At 42.1% G+C, this 18,426-nt stretch overlaps 2 protein-coding genes across 2 annotated transcripts; both read right to left on the reverse strand.

Annotated features, from left to right (window-relative positions):
* Positions 1-4,310: 4,310 nt before the first annotated feature.
* On the reverse strand, positions 4,311-7,777 carry mia (MIA SH3 domain containing). The gene is made up of 4 exons (XM_003222890.4): positions 7,390-7,777; positions 6,060-6,193; positions 5,399-5,509; positions 4,311-5,054 (listed from the first exon to the last, which is right to left on the reverse strand). Exons 1-4 carry the CDS (start codon positions 7,643-7,645, stop codon positions 5,031-5,033), a joined length of 525 nt encoding a protein of 174 aa, XP_003222938.2. The 5' UTR covers positions 7,646-7,777; the 3' UTR covers positions 4,311-5,030.
* Positions 7,778-12,799: 5,022 nt separating this feature from the next.
* snrpa (small nuclear ribonucleoprotein polypeptide A) lies at positions 12,800-18,343 on the reverse strand. Its single transcript, XM_062962837.1, has 7 exons — positions 18,185-18,343; positions 16,738-16,839; positions 15,296-15,468; positions 14,950-15,123; positions 14,109-14,282; positions 13,742-13,830; positions 12,800-13,278 (listed from the first exon to the last, which is right to left on the reverse strand). The coding sequence occupies exons 2-7, from the start codon at positions 16,808-16,810 to the stop codon at positions 13,119-13,121; spliced, it is 843 nt and encodes a 280-aa protein (XP_062818907.1). The 5' UTR covers positions 16,811-16,839; positions 18,185-18,343; the 3' UTR covers positions 12,800-13,118.
* Between the last annotated feature and the right edge of the window lie 83 nt (positions 18,344-18,426).

Here is an 18,426-nt window from a genome sequence, read left to right on the forward strand (position 1 = left end):
GAGAGATAACACTTTTGTCTCTGCTGGAATGGGGCAGGGGAACTGGAGGAGGACTGGGAGTATGGGATGCCTGGGTTGTCTCTCCCATTAAGAAACAGGTAACTCATAGGTCTCCCTATATATCCCATATATGATACAGCATCTGGAATTGCTTGTCTGGGCTGCAGATGCCCTCAGTAGTTGATATATGGCATATTGTACTGCTTTTCCCTTTAAGTAAAGCCATTTCACCAGACTCACTATGCTGTTTAAAGGGTTTCCTGTTCAGAAGACAGCTTCTCTTAGAGCAGTGTTTCTCAACCTAGGGGGCATCAGAGGGGTCGCCAAAGACCATCAGAAAACTGATGGTCTTAGGAACCTCTTCCGCAAAAACGGCTAAAGATCTTTTCACCTGTCCTTCTCTAGGCAAGTAAGGTTTAAATATAATGATAATATTTTATCAATATTTGTACGTATCTATTTTTATCCTTTACAATTTAGCTTGTAAATCGCCTAGAGCATCTTGGATGGAGGGCGATTAATAAGCAATTAAATTATGATGATGATGATGATGATGATGATGATGATATATCTGTGGAATGCCTAAGGTGGAAGAAAGAACTCTTGTCTGTTTGAGGTAAGTGTGAACGTTGCAATTGGCCACCTTGAACAGCATTGAATGGCCTTGCAGCTTCAAGGCCTGGCTGCATCCTGCCTGGGGGGAATCCTTTGTTGGGACAGGAGACAATCAGGGCCAGCTAACATCTCCCAACAAAGGATTCCCCCGGCACGAAGCAACCAGGCTTTGAAGCTGCAAGACCATTCAATATTAATCAAGGTGGCCTCAAGCAGGCAATATCTCACCCTGGGAATTTCACAGATATATACACCTCACTGGCCTATTTTCCAACAGACCTCACAACCTCTGAGGATGCCTGCCATTAGGGGTTCAACCCCCCTCTCCCGAAATTTTTCAGGTTAAAAAAAACCTTGCTTTACTCATGAATTTTAACTAGTTAACCAAATCTCCATGCTAAGTCTATGAAACGCAAAAAATTAAGTGTCCCTTCAGAACTGAAAGCACTATCTCAAGCAAATATTGACAGGCCTGTAGCCTGTGGTGTGTGTGTGTGTTAGGAGTTCAACCCCCCCCCCCATTTTCAACACCCCCCCCCAAAAAAAAAATTTCTGGCTATGGCCCTGCCTGCCATAGATGGAGATAATGCTTCTGGAACGTAGTCATACAGCCCGGAAAACTCACAGAAACCCAGATCCATCATTGTTTGAGTCCACAATGCTCTCTGGATGTGTATCAACTACAACTCCAAAACCTAAGGTCAATGCCCACCAAACTCTTCCTGTATCTTCTGTTGCCAAGTTTGGTTCAACTCCATCATTTGTGGAGTTCAGAATGCTCTTTGATTGTAGGTTAATTATAAATCCCAGCAACTCCAACTCCCAAATGACAAAATCAGTATCCCCCTACCCCCCAAATCCCACCAGTATTCAAATTTGGGCATATTGGGTATTTGTGCTAAATTGGGTCCAGTGAATGAAAATACATCCTGCATATCAGATACAGTGTTCCCTCCCTACTTTGCGGTTCACTTTTCGCGGATTCGCTGTTTTGCGGTTTTTCAATAAATTCTAAAAGACTATTATAAATCATAAAAAATTACAATTTACAGCCTAAGGAAGGGAGGAAGGAGAAGCCGAAGGGAGAGAAAAGGAGCCCAAACGGCAACGGGAGGAGAAAGAGACAATTTATCAACACACGATTGGTTGATAAAGACTTAAAATAGTGCAGGTAAAGGTAAAGGTTTCCCCTGGTGTTAAGTTCAGTCGTGTCCGACTCTGGGGGTTGGTGCTCATCTCCATTTCTAAGCCGAAGATACCTCCAAGGTCATGTGGCTGGCATGACTGCATGGAACGCTGTTACCTTCCTGCCTATTGATCTACTCACATTTGCATGTTTTCAAACTGCTAGGTTGGCAGAAGCTGGAGCTAACAGCGGGCGCTCACTCCACTCCCCGGATTTGAACTTGGGACCTTTCGGTCTGCAAGTTCAGCAGCCCAGCGCTTTTTCGGTCTGCAAGTTCAACAGCTCAGTGCTTTAACACACTGAGCCATCGGAGGCTCCTAAAATAGTGTATAACTACTAAAATAATGTATGAATATTAAAATAAATATAGTGCCCCTACTTAGCGGATTTTCACTTATTGCGGGTGGTCCTGGAACATAACCCGAGCGATAAGTGAGGGAACACTGTATTTACATTATGTTTCATAACAGTAGCAAAATTACAGTTATGAAGTAGCAATGAAAATATTTTTATGTGGGGGCCACCACAACATGAGGAACTGTATTAAGGGGTCACGGTATTAGGAAGGTTGAGAACCACTGTCTTAGAGGAAGCAAAGCTTAGGAAAGTTCCTTCAGGGGGAGGAAAACATAGAATCCCACTAGGAATGCTAATCCCAACCTCACCATGAAAAGAACTTTTCAAAGCTCTGAATCTCAGCCAACACACCAAAAGCCAATAGCACACCCTGGAATTCTATTATGTGCTGGTGCTCACATAGTTTTCAAACACATACCCTCCAACTGCCTTGATTAATTCACTTTTTCAGTTGCTTTTAAAAGGTCCCAGTTTTTCCCCTTTTTTCCGCTTTCTTCCAAGCTTATTTCCATTGCTGTAAATGGAGCTGAAAATCCAAGAGTAGTTTGCATTCAAAGAATTCAGCATAGTAGGTCTGGGCAACAGCAAACCGCTGAGGTGTCTCCTAGATTGTGCAATCTTTCTCATTCAAAACCTTTAACCATCTTGATTCACCCTGAAGTCGCCTACCTACTGGTGTCTTTGTCCCCAGCTTTGCCTAGGCAACAGCCTCAGGAGTGCACTTTATCCCAGGAGGCATTCAGGTTCAAAGGCTGAGAAGCAGTTCTGTGCTCAGATGCAGCTTACAGCTCTGTGGCCTTTGCTCACGTGAGTCAGCTTTGGAAGCAAACACAAACTCCTGGGAAGCAGGGCAAAGGCAGTAGGAGGAAGAAAGCCAAGGGGAGAAGATGGCTTCTAAGTCCCCACACCTCCCTAGAAGCAGGGAACAACATTTTTGTGGGTAGCAGGGCAAAAGAAAGACCCCAACCCATCGAGCCAAGCTGGATAGAGCCCCTGACTCAAACCTGACTGCCTCCACCTGGAAGAGGTGCCACCCGGGCCTTTTGCCAAGTCTGGGAACTGGGTCATAGCGGCAGCTTAAGAAACCGGGACTTCTGCCAGGCAGCAGGACCGGGCACAAATCCGGCATTGCTTAACCGTTGCCCGAGGGGTGCCAAGGAAGGAGAGGAAGGGTGGCCTACATTTCTCAAGGCTTCGGAGGCAAAACTGCTACTACTACGATCCCCATTGCTCTGAGCTCAGTTAAGGACTGAAGCTGTTCTCTGTAACATTTTTTGACTCCAGAGTGTAAAATGCCCCCAAAACTGGGCAAACATCACTGAATGTTTCTGGAATTCGCTCTTCTTCAGTTACTGGAGTCTTGGAATAAGGCAGGATGGGGAAACAGGTCAAATGCAGTCTTTCAAAACTATATTTGTTACGCTTGCTTTCCAAATGCCCCCTAAAGTACCCTTTTAGGGGACAGGAAAAGGTGCTGAACGACCTATGTTACAAGTCTCCAGGAGAAGCAATTTCCCTTTTAAATACATCACAATGCAAGAAGACTGGGTTTTCCTCCTCCCTGAGTGACTCTCTTTCAGTTCTCCTGGCAAACTTCGGCCCTCCAGGTGTTTTGGACTTTATCTCCCACAATTCCTAACAGCCTCAGGCCCGTTCCTTTTTCCCCTCAGCCAGGATAGCATAGGGAATGGTTAACACTCCTGTGGTGTTTGTTTTGCTATCTATGCCCCTGTTAGAAGATTTCGCCTCCCTTTCTGTCCCTGTGAGAATTGGATTTTGAAAAAATTGGCTTGTTGTGGAAATAAGGATTGGTGAAAAGGCTTCAGTCGTGACACCTTTTCCCCATGAGAACTCTTTCAGAAGTGAATTTCGCCTCTGAGCGGTAGTTTTCTCTCACTTCCTGTGTTCTCAGCCCCATTCTTAACTATGGGTCATTTGTAAGTCAGATGTTTGTAACTTTGGGATTGCCTGTAAAGAATAATTTTCTTTGCCATGCCATTTGGGAAAACAGCTGAGATGTCTGCCCTTCCCTTCCCATGTATTCTGCCTTTATAACAGCCAACATGTCATAAATAACAACACATTTTCCTTTAATGAAGCTTTATTGTCTGATAACTTTGAGGAATTGATCCATTGGTCTCAATTCCTCACAAAGTACAGGTTACCTGACCGTCTATGCATGGAGGAATGCTGTATTTAAACACAATGAAGCCTTACCATTAAACTGTACGTGAATGAAACTGGCAAATTGGCTAAGCAGGTTGCTTGTATATATTTTGACAATTTTCTGTTGACTTGTTTCATTGGAAAATGTCTCATTCTATATTTAAAAATGTATTGGCCTCAATGGGATGTTGCAGATACTTTGATATTCGCTTGTCTTTGCATTTGGCATGGGGCAAATGCCACTTGGACTCATAGGAAACACAGAGACCACCATCAACTATCTGTTCCTCTCACATACACAAATTAGTAGTAATAGCATCACTAGACCATGTATCTGAGAATAAATCAAGCCTGAAGCTAAAAGACTAATCAGAGGCTGTTATATTTTGGTCATATCATGAGAAGACATGAGAAAAGACAACAATTTTTGGAAAGATGGAAGGCGGTAGGAAAAGAGGAAGATGGCATTCCAGGTAGATGGACTCTATTGGAAAAGCCAAGGCAGCCTTGAGACTGCAAGATTTGGGAGTTGAAGGTCTCTCCTTCATTGCGTTACCATAAATCAAAGTCAACTTGAAGGCAGTTAGCAACAAAGCATTTAGAAAGGTGAGTTTGCCTTCGCCAAAATAAGGCTGGCAGGAGACTACCCACCCTCCACTGCTTGCATGATCAATACAAGAGATTGTTTGGATCCAAGCAGCTCACATTACTGGCAGTAGAAATCCCACCTCTGAAAGAGAAAAGAGAAGGACAACTCATTGACTGCACTTGACACATAAACACCATTTGCATGCATTTCAACATTGGTGAGGAAACACACTCTGCTTATGTTCAGGAACCCCCTCCCCTTTCCACATTTTGCCTGATGGAGACCTTTTGCACATCAATATGTAGACAGGCTTATAGGCAGCAGCCTATCGAAAGGGAGACATTCTTTTCCTCCTAAAAACAGGCTGAGAAATCTAGTTCAATATGTTACTTGAAGGCACATATACATTCACACACCAGTTGAGATTCGGGATCTGTTTACCATAGCCGTCCTGCCATATCAAGAAAATATAAAAGTGCCCTTACACTGGTTTTCACTTCTATCTTGCCTGGCTTCAGGTACTGGTTTTCCTGGACCACAGCACTGGGAAAATAACCCAGGCGAGCTGGCTGCTCCCCATAATAATCACCTTGCACCTGTGCAGGAAGGGAAAAGACCATAGTATGAGGTTCTTCTAGCAACACAATACCTAAAGACAACAGATCCCATTTAACATTGAAAACTAAGCAGGGTTGGCTATGGCTAATACTTGAATGGGTGACTGTAAGTAAATACAGGTACTGTAAGCTCTATTTCAGAGGAAGGAACTGGCCAAACCACCTCTGAGGATTCAATAGACAGCTTGACAGCACATATGCACACATGTGAGGTCTCTCCATTAGTTTCTCTGTTGCAGGAGTGCCTTCTGCTGGCCATGTTGGGAAAATATCAATTATGACACCTTCCTCCTTTCCCTAAAACCACAGAGTGCAAGATCTGGAAAGTTGAGATGGTATCATTAAGGGTCACGTTTTGCTTCAGTTCCTTTTGGTCAGGGATCTGTCTCTACTTCCCATGACTTTGGGCACACTTCAACTTTATGCCACCCAACTCCAAAAGAAAGTCAGCCACAGAAATGTAGTGTTGATGGGGAGCTCAAGTCATCCAGTCTGACCTACAGCCGGGCACGAATCCTCAACTACTTACGCTGCCTCCCCAGAAGAGTCTCCCGCGGCCCTTCAGCTTGGAGAAGACGTAGACCACTTGGCCCCTCTGGATGTTGATGAAGCGGCAGTCGGGAGCAATGTAATCCTGGAGGGCCACTGCGATGGAAATGGGGTCTAGGATTGGAGAAAGGGAAGGGGACCAAGAAAGAATGGATTATCATAGAATGTATTGCTTATGGTTTAATCATTTTTTAATTTTTTCTAATCATGGTGTTGTAGTTGTGTTTTCTTTTGATTAGTAGTGGATTGCCTTGAATTCTGTGCTGAAAGATAGACAGGGCATTGAATGGATGGGTGGATGGTTGATGGACAGATGGGTGGATAGACATATGGATGGATGGATATATATATATATATATATATATATATATATATATATATATATATATATGAATTGGTCAACAGAGAGATAGATGTATGGATGGATATATGGATGGATAGATAAATGGATGAATGGTGCTGTAGCTTAGCAGCCAGGAGCTGATGGGTTCATGGATGTTTCAGAAGGAATTGTGGGATTTCCTAGTGTTCAAAGTGATACAGGGCAAGGGAATGAAATTGCCTCAGACAGTGCTGGGAAAGAAACTGAGCTCCAAGGCCTGTCACAGGAGCCAGAAACAACATCATTAGATAAGGAGTTGAATGAAGAAGAATTAAGTGAAACAGAAAATTATCAAGGGAAAACACCTGGCAGTATGGAGATAAGCCCGGATCTTCTTTATTACTGCTTTTTTCATATATTTTATGTATTTTTTACAATAAACTATTTACTTATACTCTGGACTCTTGAGTGGTGCTATAGTCATATGTGGCTCCAGGCTTGGGTACAACAGATTGATAGACATATGAATGGATATATGGATAGATGAATGGATGGATGGACAGAGAGATAGGCAGAGAGGGATGGATAGACATATAGATGGATATATGGATAAGTAGGTAGGAAGACAGATATAAAGGTAAATTATGGAGAGACAGATCGATACTATCCACACTCTCGAGTAATATGATCCCATATTACTCAAGAGTAATTTAGCCACAACAACCTGTGAAATGAAATAAAAAGCATCCCCATGGGGGAAAGACAACTGCAGGAACCTAGAAAAGAACCCTACAGTCAGATCTAAAGCAAAGCCAGAATTTGGAAATACCTACTTCTTTTATTCATAGTTATTCATAATTGTTATTCACAGCTATTCCAGACTATTGGAGCTGACTTATTATTTTCTGTCCCCAGCCCCCCATTTTTGCTCCCTTTCAGTGTGGGTTTGGCACAATAAATGAAGGGGGAAAGGAGTAGGCACACTCACGGTCACACTCAGTATCCGCGCATAGCTTTTTCTCCGCCAGTTTGTCCATTTGCCGTCCGCTCCACACAGGAACCCAAAAACTGCAGAGCAACAACCCTACTGAGAAAGGACACCACACCGAGCACCTCATTTTTGCAGACCAAAATACAGCACTTCGATGGTCAGCCTCTGAAACAGAAGTTGCTGTGTTTCTGGTCTTTGCCTTCATCAATTTTTCCCACTTGTCACCAAGACGTACCTGCTGGTGGGATGTCATGGAACACTCTCAAATATTGTCACTTCTCACATGCAAAACCAGAGCCAGAAAAACAGAAAAACGTTGTGCTGTTTCTGACATTTTGCCCTGCAGAATTTAAATTTAAGTTATTCTTTCTCATTTTTCCCCCTGAATAGGATGTAACAGATCTGGGGATCCAGCATGTTTAATATTTTCCAAATTTTTCTCCCTGCTACACAACTTGTGCAGTCCAAGAATTCTAATACCATAAAAATAAATTAGGGACGGGAAGCTCCACATTGGGGCATTTTCCTGGCTAAACAGGAAGCCAGGAGAACAAGCTGGCCCTTGAAATTAACCTTCCGTTGCAACACAGTGAAGATCTTTGTGTGCCACTGACAGTGTCCTCTTTTTCTCTTAGTAGGATAAGCAACCAGAGGTTGAAAAGCAGCCAAGAATCATAGTTTCCATCATCCAAGGTACAGACCTCTTAAAATCATAGAATCATAGAATAGTAGAGTTGGAAGAGACCACATGGGCCATCCAGTCCAACCCCCTGCTAAGAAGCAGGAAATCGCATTCAAAGCACCCCCGACAGATGGCCATCCAGCCTCTGCTTAAAAGCCTCCAAAGAAGGAGCCTCCACCACGGCCCTGGGGAGAGAGTTCCACTGTCGAACAGCTCTCACAGTGAGGAAGTTCTTCCTGATGTTCAGGTGGAATCTCCTTTCCTGTAGTTTGAAGCCATTGTTCCATTGTGTCCTAGTCTGCAGGGCAGCAGAAAACAAGCTTGCTCCCTCCTCCCTATGACTTCCCTTCACGTATTTGTACATGGCTATCATGTCTCCTCTCAGCCTTCTCTTCTGCAGGCTAAACATGCCCAGCTCTTTAAGCCTCTCCTCATAGGCCTTGTTCTCCAGACCCTTAATCATTTTAGTCGCCCTCCTCTGGACGCTTTCCAGCTTGTCAACATCTCCCTTCATCTGCGGTGCCCAAAATTGGACACAGTATTCCAGGTGTGGTCTGACCAAGGCAGAATAGAGGGGGAGCATAACTTCCCTGGATCTAGACGCTATTCCCCTATTGATGCAGGCCAAAATCCCATTGGCTTTTTTAGCTGCCGCATCACATTGTAGGCTCATGTTTAACTTGTTGTCCACGAGGACTCCAAGGTCTTTTTCGCACACACTGCTGTCAAGCTAGGCATCCCCCATTCTGTATCTTTGATTTCCATTTTTTCTGCCGAAGTGAAGTATCTTGCATTTGTCCCTGTTGAACTTCATTTTGTTAGTTTCGGCCCATCTCTCTAGTCTGTCAAGATCGTTTTGAATTCTGCTCCTGTCTTCTGGAGTGTTAGCTATCCCTTCCAGTTTTGTGTCGTCTGCAAACTTGATGATCATGCCTTCTAACCCTTCGTCTAAGTCGTTAATAAAGATGTTGAACAGAACCGGGCCCAGGACGGAGCCCTGCAGCACTCCACTTGTCACTTCTTTCCATGATGAAGACGACGCGTTGGTGAGCACCCTTTGGGTTCGTTCGCTTAGCCAATTACAGATCCACCTAACCGTAGTTTTGTCTAGCCCACATTTTACTAGTTTGTTTGCCAGAAGGTCGTGGGGGACTTTGTCAAAGGCCTTACTGAAATCCAGGTACGCTACATCCACAGCATTCCCTGTATCGACCCAACTCGTAACTCTGTCGAAAAAAGAGATCAGATTAGTCTGGCATGACTTGTTTTTGGTAAATCCGTGTTGACTATTAGCAATGACCGCATTTGTTTCTAAGTGTTCGCAGACCACTTCCTTAATGATCTTTTCCAGAATCTTGCCTGGTATTGATGTGACGCTGACCGGACGGTAATTGTTTGGGTCGTTCTTTTTTCCCTTCTTGAAGATAGGGACCACATTTGCCCTCCTCCAATCTGCTGGGACTTCTCCCGTTCTCCAAGAACTCGCGAAGATAATTGCCAGTGGTTCTGAAATAACTTCTGCTAGTTCCTTCAGTACTCTTGGATGTAGCTGATCTGGCCCTGGGGACTTGAATTCGTTTAGAGTGGCCAGGTGTTCCTGGACAACTTGTTTCCCTATTTGGGGTTGGATTTCCCCCAATCCTTCGTCCATTCCATGTTGCTGAGGTTGGAGATGGCTTTATTTTTGTGAGAAGACCGAGGCAAAGAAGGCATTAAGTAGTTCTGCCTTTTCCCTGTCCTCTGTCGCCATCACCCCATCTTCTCCTTGCAATGGCCCTATCGCCTCCTTTTTCTTCCTTTTTCTACCAACGTAAGCAAAAAAGCCTTTTTTGTTGTTTTTTATGTCCCTGGCAAGCCTGAGCTCATTTTGCGCTTTAGCCTTGCGAACCTTTTCCCTACAGGTGTTGGCTATACATTTGAATTCTTCTTTGGTGATTTCTCCCCTTTTCCACTTCTTGTGCATGTCACTTTTGAGCTTTAGCTCAGTTAGAAGTTCTTTGGACATCCATTCTGGCTTCTTTGCACTTGTCTTATTTTTCTTCTTTGTTGGCACTGTTTGCATTTGCGCCTTGAGTATTTCACTTTTGAAAAACTCCCATCCATCCTTAACTCCCTTGTTTTTTAATATCGGCGTCCATGGAATGCCGCTCAGTAATTCCTTCATTTTTTGGAAGTCAGCTCTCTTAAAGTCCAGAATGCGTGTTTGACTTGTCTTAGTTTCAGCATTCCTTTGTATTGCAAACTGCAGGAGCACATGGTCACTTGCCCCTAAGGATCCAACCACTTCAACTGTATTGATCAGGTCTTCCACATTTGTTAAGATTAGATCAAGAGTTGCTGATCCCCTTGTTGCCTCTTCTACCTTCTGGACCATAAAATTATCTGCAAGGCAAGTGAGGAATTTGTTGGACTTTGTACTCTTGGCTGAGTTTGTTTTCCAGCAGATATCGGGATAATTGAAATCGCCCATGACTACTATATCTCTTCTTTGTGCCTGTTTGGTCAGCTGTTGACAGAAGGCTTCATCAAGTCCTTCATCCTGACTCGGAGGTCTGTAGTAGACACCCACGACAAGATCTTTTTGAGTCCCGGTTCCCTTGATTCTTATCCAGATGCTTTCAAGCTGGTTTCCCGGATTACAGTCTTGCATTTCTTCTGCGACGTAACTGTTTTTGACATATAAAGCTACTCCCCCTCCTCTCCCCTTTGTTCTATTTCTGTGAAAGAGGTTATAGCCCTCAATGGTTAAATTCCAGTGATGGGAGTCATCCCACCAGGTTTCAGTGATGCCTATGACATCGTATGTGTGGTGCTGTGCTAGGAGTTGGAGTTCGTCTTGCTTATTTCCCATGCTCTGAGCATTAGTGTAAAGACATGGAAGCCCATGTGACCTCCCCTTGATCTGTTTATTTGGGATTATTGTTATACCATTGGGAATCTCTCAGCCAGTGAGGTTCCATCTTCTCGATAGAAAGGCTTGGGTGTACTTTCAAATGTAATTCCATCTTCTATGATTTCACAGCCAAAGAACAGGATTTCTCATGGCAGCTCCTGGACCACATTTAGTGGGAGGCACTAAATTGCCACCCACAAAAAGCGGCTGATGTTTCTGTTTGGCAAATGTTTTTGCAGATTACAATACATTCCACCTAAACATTAGGAAGAATTTCTCAACTGTTGTAGAATATCCAGGTTTTTAAGCAAAGGTGAAGTGGCCATCTCTCAGGAATGCTTTAGTTCTGTATTCCTGCATATTGCAGGAGTTGGAGTACATAGCCCTAAATCAAATTATTTGTGGTGGTGAGAGGTAAAGACATTTAGAGAAGCTCTTTGGAGCTGTTTAAACTCTGTAATAATATATGAGGACCTTTAAACTCTTCATTAGCACGTTACAATTCTGAGGTCGAATACTGTTTTATCTACAGCAATTGCTGTATTTTATTGTTTTTATAAGTGGGTACTGTGAATTTATGATATTGTTGACTATTTATTGTCTGTTTTGTTTTGCACTTTTGTATGTCACACCTTGAGTGTTCTGTGAGCTGCCACGAGAACCTCTGGGAGATGGTGGTGGGATATAAAGTTTTATTATTATCTATACTCAGGACTGTGCAGAGCCAGTCTTAAGAAATGGGGCTACAAAGTGGAGTCCATAACATGCGAGTGCGGAGAAGAGCAAACCACAGGCCACTGATTACTATGCAGTATGAGCCCCACACATGCACAGATACAAGAGGCACTTGAAGTGGACAGTCAAAGGAAATTCTGGTCAAAGGAAATAACAATTTTTAACTTTGTGGTTTTTAATACATTATAGCTGTATTCTCAATATGCTTCTGACACAATAAATTTTACTGAATGTATTTTAACTGTTTTATAATCTATCTTGAGTCACTCAACAAGGAAAATTATTATTTACTTGTGCAAGTCTACAAATTTTAGTGAAAAATCAACTCAAAAATCTGGACTTCTCCATGGGTCAATGTGATCACTGTACCTTAATTCTTTATTTTAAAAAAGGAATCAATGTATACACAAGGATGTAAGGTAGTTAAAAGCCAGCCTGACTGATTACCTGGCTTTTATTCCTCCTGTGTTTGCCACTATATCACATGCAGTGCTTCTTTTCCTGTTTGCAATGGAGCCAATAGGGAAAACTTTCAGGTTAGTTTAGGTCTTTATCTGCCATATAAAATTATCTGCTTTGAACTGGATTATATGGCAGTGTAGAAGAGGCCTTAAGGAATTGCCATCAAGTGATCAGGAGGAAAGGCTGATAGCTGCATCTTTCACGGTTGTTGTGTGCCTTTTAAGTAACTTCTGATTTATGACAACTGATTTATGCAAGGTTTTCTTGGTCAGATTGGTTCAAAAGAAATTTTCCATTGCCTTTCTATGAAGCTTGCCCAAAATGACCACTGGGGTTTCCATAACTTGTGTAGGGATTTAAAGCCTGGTCTCTAAAGTCATTACCCAATGCTCAAACCACTATGCCATGCTGAAATTGTACGCCGCCCTGGGTCCCTCCGGGTGAGAAGGGCGGGATAGAAATATTTGAAATAAATAAAATAAATAATGCTGATCTCTTCAATTAGGTTATGAAGCCCTAACCCTGGTCTCAGTGAATGAGCCAGGAAAACCTGAAATGACTCCTTTGCTAGATTGATGGTATACAAATCAGTTTTCTCCTCTTGATACAGGTAATAAGAGACATAACAAAAGAGAGAAAATAAACACATTTTTATTCCAAAACAGAAAAGCTCCAGGTGCAATGTCTGGCTGTCAGACCCTGGGTGCAATGCTTTTTTTTTTTACAGAGAATCAGCTGCCACTTTCGAACTGTGCACACAAACCCAAGCACACATCTCTCTGCCCTTCTTTCAACTGAGCTTTTCATTCTCTCTCTTTTTCACATACCTCTGCACTTACCACACAGAGCAGAACATGAAAAAAGACTCATACAAAAAAAAAAAGCTATTTTACAAGCATGAACTAGAAGAGAAGGGATAGTCAGCATTGCACGGACAAAGGGCCATGGGAGACCTCATTTCTTTGCAAAGGAGATCTTCATAGCGTTGTTCTGTGTGATCTTGAAGCCTTGGAGGGCGTCCCGGGCCGCTCCAGCCTGCACTTCGTTATCGAACTCCACAAAGGCAATGTCATGGCGGCCTGGCACCAGTCGCACCTCCTTGAAACCTGGGAACCTGGAAGAGGGCAAAGCAAAAAAAAAAAAACCCTCAAGAAAGAGAAGATACACAGAAGGAGACTAAGGCAGCCTTCTTTTCCACACAACAATATGGCAGGGAATGGAGGATTGGTGCAGCCTTAATATCTCTACCAGGTATTTGAACTGAGTAGAAAGAAATAATAAAATGGGTGATTTTGAAATTGATATCCCTTCTTTGTTTTCCAAGGCTTTGGGGATTGTAGATTAATACTGTTGGATAGTTTTGTATATTTTGATTTATATGTATTTGGCAGTTTCATTTATGTTAAATTACAGTTTTTCCTCTCTCTGGATGCTTTGTTTTGCAACTGTATTTCATAGTTGTATATTTGTTTACTTATTTCCTCTATATATGTCTCTGTGTGTGCATGCTTCAGATCAAGAAGGATGGCCAGTTTTGATTTTCAGTCAACACAATGGGGCCCAAACCAGGCACTTACTGGTTGAAAAGCATGGACAGCATCAATTCGTTGGTCTCCTCAGGCAGGTTGGTGAGGAACAGAATGTGATTGGGAGGATTTTCTGAGAGCTGCAAGGAAACAAGAGGCCATCAAATACACAAGCACAGGAAGGAACCTGTTTGGAGAAACCTCCCAGCTTTGTATGGGTTTTAGCTCATTTGCAGTGCATTTCACAGGCGGGACTTACCGCCCACATTCTACTGCTACCATACATTTACAATAGAGATTTTAGTATGCATATTTTTTAAGTATTCGCAAGGGATCCTGGATCCAATCCTCCATGGATACCAAGGGTCCACTGTATCTGCACCGAGTTCCCGCTAATCTGCTGTGCCCTGTCACTCACCGGCTGAACTGGAGCCATCTGCCCAGGGAGCATCTGCTGCGGCGGCATCGCCCCTGGAGGAATGGACCCCGGGGCCATGCCAGGTGGAGGCATCATCCCCGGAGGAGGCATGTAAGGGGGCTGGCCTGGCATGTGGTGCATCATGCGTGGGCCTTGGTTCATGGGGGGCATGCCCTGGACATAAAGAAAAGGCATACATGTGTCAAATGTTGCCCCAGGACAGAAGCCACCCCAAACCTCCACCATTCAACCTGTGCAAAGGAGAGATCTAACCGATATGCAGAAAGAAGCACTGAGCTCAATGGAAGTAAAAGCACAAACCCAACCAAATTATGACCAGAGTTTACAAACATGTATGAATTTACTTGTACTTTGTAGAAAGAGAGGCCCCTTCTACACTGTCATATAATCCTGATTATCAAAACAGATAATCCATATTATCTGCTTCAAACTGGATATATGAGTTGACAGTGCCATATAATCTAGTTCAAAGCAGGTATTGTGGATTATCTGCCTTGATATTCTGGGTTATATGGCTGTGTGGAAGGGCCCAGGGTTGCTGTGAGTTTTTTCAGGTTATATGGTCATGTTCCAGTAGCATTGTCTCCTGACGTTTCACCTGCATCTGTGGCTGGCACCTCTGAAGAAACTCAAAGCAAACTCAAAGTGTAGAATTTATTATCATCATCATCATTTGTTACCTGTCTTTCCTAGACATTATATTATATAATTATAATATTGTACCAATATTATAATATTATAGTAACACAGAGGTTGATGCCTTTCTTATAAACCTTTCACATAAAAGTCAGGCAATTGTATGAGCCAGGCAAATACTCACAGGTACTGCGCCTTGGACAGCAGGCGCCACAGGGGCCGCTCCTGGGATCTGTTTCTTGACAGCCGGAGCCTCTTGGCCCTTGGGCTTCCGCTTCTCTCGCTTGCGGTCCCGCTCCACATATGTCCCCTTCATCTTGGCTATGATGTCAGAGTCCATTTTGGCATACTGGATCCTCTGATGATGGAAACAACAATGACCAAGTGTGCATGACTGACATCCCATTGCACAACTGCAATAGTATGACATTTTATTCCCACAAGTGGAACATGGGAGCAAAGGTCCAAGCAAGACATTTAATTTCTTTGCCAGGAAAATATAGGTAAATAAGGTGTTTTCTCACTCTTACCATGGGCTTGTCGTAAAAGGGGAAGCCTTGCATGGAGCGCAAGGCGTTGGTAGAGCTGCTGACCTCCTTGAAGATTACAAAGGCCTGGCCCCGCATTTTCATGCTGTGGGACACCAGGATGTCCAGGATCTGGCCAAACTGGGAGAAAATGGCATAGAGGGATTTCTTCAGCTCTAAGGGAGACAGAAACACACATTGGGAGAAAGCAGCCTTTATAATAATAATAATAATAATAATAATAATAATAATAATAATAATAATAATAATAAATTTTATTTATACCCCGCCACCATCTCCCTGCAGGGACTCGGGGCGGCTTACATGGGGCAGAGGCCCAAACAACATAGAACAAAACATAGGCAACATAATACAAATCATACTATAAAAAGATAAAACAGTAATACAATATATCAATTAAAACAAAAATACAGGATAAAAATTGCACGAAGATAGGCAGGTCCCGAACCGTTTAGAGCTTTATAGGTAATAACACTTTATACATTATTATGATATTTCTTCTCTTGCTTAAGTCTTCATTAATAATGAATTTTACTTGGCTTCTAACTAGGCAAAAGTTAGTTTAGGTAGCATTTTTAATGTTGCATTGTTTGTTCTGTAGTGAAAGATCCATGGTCTAAGCATTAAATAAAATTGATCGATTGATATATTTCTTATCCGCTTATCCTAGTGGCATAATCACCATAAATATTATATAAATACTTATTCCATCTGTAAACAAATGGTTGACAAAACTGCTATTTTTTTCAGAATTTCATAAACTAATTTGCCTTCTTAGAAAAAATGACAATGTTTTCAAAATAATTGGAGGCCTTACCCTGAATATATAGGTAAAACATTTAAAGACTGATCTATAATAGTGTTAAGTGATCAGAAAGGCATTGTCAGAAAGAAAAGTAAGATGACGATCAATGTTGTACGATTAGGTCACTTTTGAAAGCTTTATGCAAAATTTACATATATAAATATCCATTGTTTTAAACGACAAATTATTGTAAGATCTATCTCGGTGTAGGGTTGGAAGCTTTCTTTCAAATAAGATACATATGCTTTACTGGTATTAGAAAGTGTAAAATTACTACTTTTAATCGATGGCTTTATATACCAACAGTTATGTTATGTGTACGCTCTGAAAATAATAATAAATTCATTAAAATAAATATTACATAAAATACACATATTATAACATATTTCTACAAAATAATATATTAAAATACACCAGAACAAAGATTAAACACAAGATGCAAGTTTAAAATGCAGCAATTGGTTTAAAAGTCTTAAGGACCTGACCAATGTTATATGATACAAAAGATCAAAATGGGAACGAAAAGCAACCTGATCCAACCCTTTTCCCTCAAAATAGTGGGAATTTGGAGCAAGACATAGAACTGGGCACAGCAACATGGAAACTGATATAAACTTACCATCCTTCTTGATTTTCTCATTGAGATTGTTAATGTAGATTGTGTGGTTGGGCCGGGATTCTGGGACAGCCATGGTGGACTCACTCTGAACAGCAGCAGACTCTAGAAAGGGAAGAGAAATAAATAAATAACACGTAGTCCTAATTTTTTAATATATATACTGGTTTTAAACCACTTTATTGGATGTATTGCCATAGCAGATTCCCAGATTAGTTTAATGTTTACACCTTATTTTATTTTTTGGGGTTATTTAATATTTAACGTTTCTTTTACTTAAGTATTATTTGTCTTTACTGTTCTAATGCAGCACAAATCCTATGTAAAACCATGCTATATATTTTGACATTAATATTTAAATTGTGATTATATTTATTTATACTCCACTTTATCTCTCCTGCAGAAAACTCAAAGAGGCTTACAATGTGTTGTCGAAGGCTTTTATGGCTGGATTCACTAGGTTTCTGTGAGTTTTTCAGATTGTATGACCATGTTGCAGAAGCATTCTTTCCTGATATTTTGCCTACATTTATGGCAGGCATCCTCACAGGTTGTGAAGCATGTTGGAAACTAGGCAAGTGGGGTTTATATATCTATAGAATAATGTCCAGGGTGGGAGAATGAGCTCTTGTTTGCTTGAGGAAAGTGTGAATGTTGCAACTGGCCACCTCTGAGGTGGTCTGCCATAGATGTGGGTGAATTGTCAGGAGAGAATGCTACTGGAATATGGCCATACAACCTGGAAAACTCACAGAGACACATTGAAATTATTATTATATTTATTTATACCACACTTTATCTCCTGCAAAAGACTAAAAGTGGCTTAACATAAAAGCATCAGCATACAATTTAAAATATACAAATATGCAAACATTCAAATAGGATTAAATATAATAAACTAAAATTCCCAGTTAAAAACCATTAAAACATATTCAGAGGTAAAAACCATATATATACACAGAAAGTCTAAAGAAATGGATCTGAGATTTGAGAAAATTGTAACAAAACTACTACTCCCATCTTGTCATGGATTAGTATTCTTTTCTTGGTAAAACAATTGCTATGACAGCTAGAAGTAGTGTCAAACTGCATTAATTAGACAGTGTAGATGCACCCCTGATATTATCTTGTGGATCATAATTCCAAGAGGAAGCACAATAAGGAATATGTTTCTGCTGCTTCTCCCTTTGTAAAGTGTAGTAAAGTTAATTTGGGGAACATAAACTCTGAAAAAGTGGTGGCTATGCAAGTTGGGAATTATGGAAATTGCAGTCCAAGGAAGCTTTCCAAAGTCCACATGCCGCAGGTAAGTTCTACCCTAGGCCACGCCCCCAAACTACAAATATGGCGCACCAATTGCCCGGATATTGGAGGGCCCAGGAAAAAGACCCGGATGTACCGCCCTTTCCCAGTGGGGTGTGCCTTTCTCCTGACTATTGTCGGTGCTTACCTCGTGGTTCCCAACAACGATGGCGGTGCCAAAATTGAGTTGAAGTCCCTGAGTTCCGATTCCGCTGCGATTCTCTCCCCGATGATCCGCCTCGAGGTGGATTCCTCACAGATCCTACTCAGGCCGCATCTCCCGGGCGACTGCGCTCTCCACAAACCGCGCCGGGTGAGGAAGCCACGCCCCTCGCTTCGATCCCGCCAATCGCGACGCAGCCTTCCCTACTTCCCGACGCGCGCTCCTAT

Source organism: Anolis carolinensis, unplaced genomic scaffold, assembly GCF_035594765.1.
Source record: "Anolis carolinensis isolate JA03-04 unplaced genomic scaffold, rAnoCar3.1.pri scaffold_10, whole genome shotgun sequence".
Classification (NCBI taxonomy): domain Eukaryota; kingdom Metazoa; phylum Chordata; class Lepidosauria; order Squamata; family Dactyloidae; genus Anolis; species Anolis carolinensis.

Excerpts from the sequence above, each read along its gene's own strand:
- mia (XM_003222890.4), bottom strand. The coding sequence starts at position 7,645 with ATGACATCCCACCAGCAGGTACGTCTTGGTGACAAGTGGGAAAAATTG. Across the intron at positions 6,194-7,389 it reads CGCGGATACTGAGTGTGACC|ACCCCATTTCCATCGCAGTG; the intron begins GTGAGTGTGCCT and ends CTCCAATCCTAG. Across the intron at positions 5,055-5,398 it reads AGATAGAAGTGAAAACCAGT|AGGTGGGATTTCTACTGCCA; the intron begins GTAAGGGCACTT and ends TTTCTCTTTCAG.
- snrpa (XM_062962837.1), bottom strand. The coding sequence starts at position 16,810 with ATGGCTGTCCCAGAATCCCGGCCCAACCACACAATCTACATTAACAAT. Across the intron at positions 15,469-16,737 it reads TGAGAAAATCAAGAAGGATG|AGCTGAAGAAATCCCTCTAT; the intron begins GTAAGTTTATAT and ends TGTCTCCCTTAG. Across the intron at positions 13,279-13,741 it reads CTGTCCATGCTTTTCAACCA|GTTCCCAGGTTTCAAGGAGG; the intron begins GTAAGTGCCTGG and ends GCCCTCTTCCAG.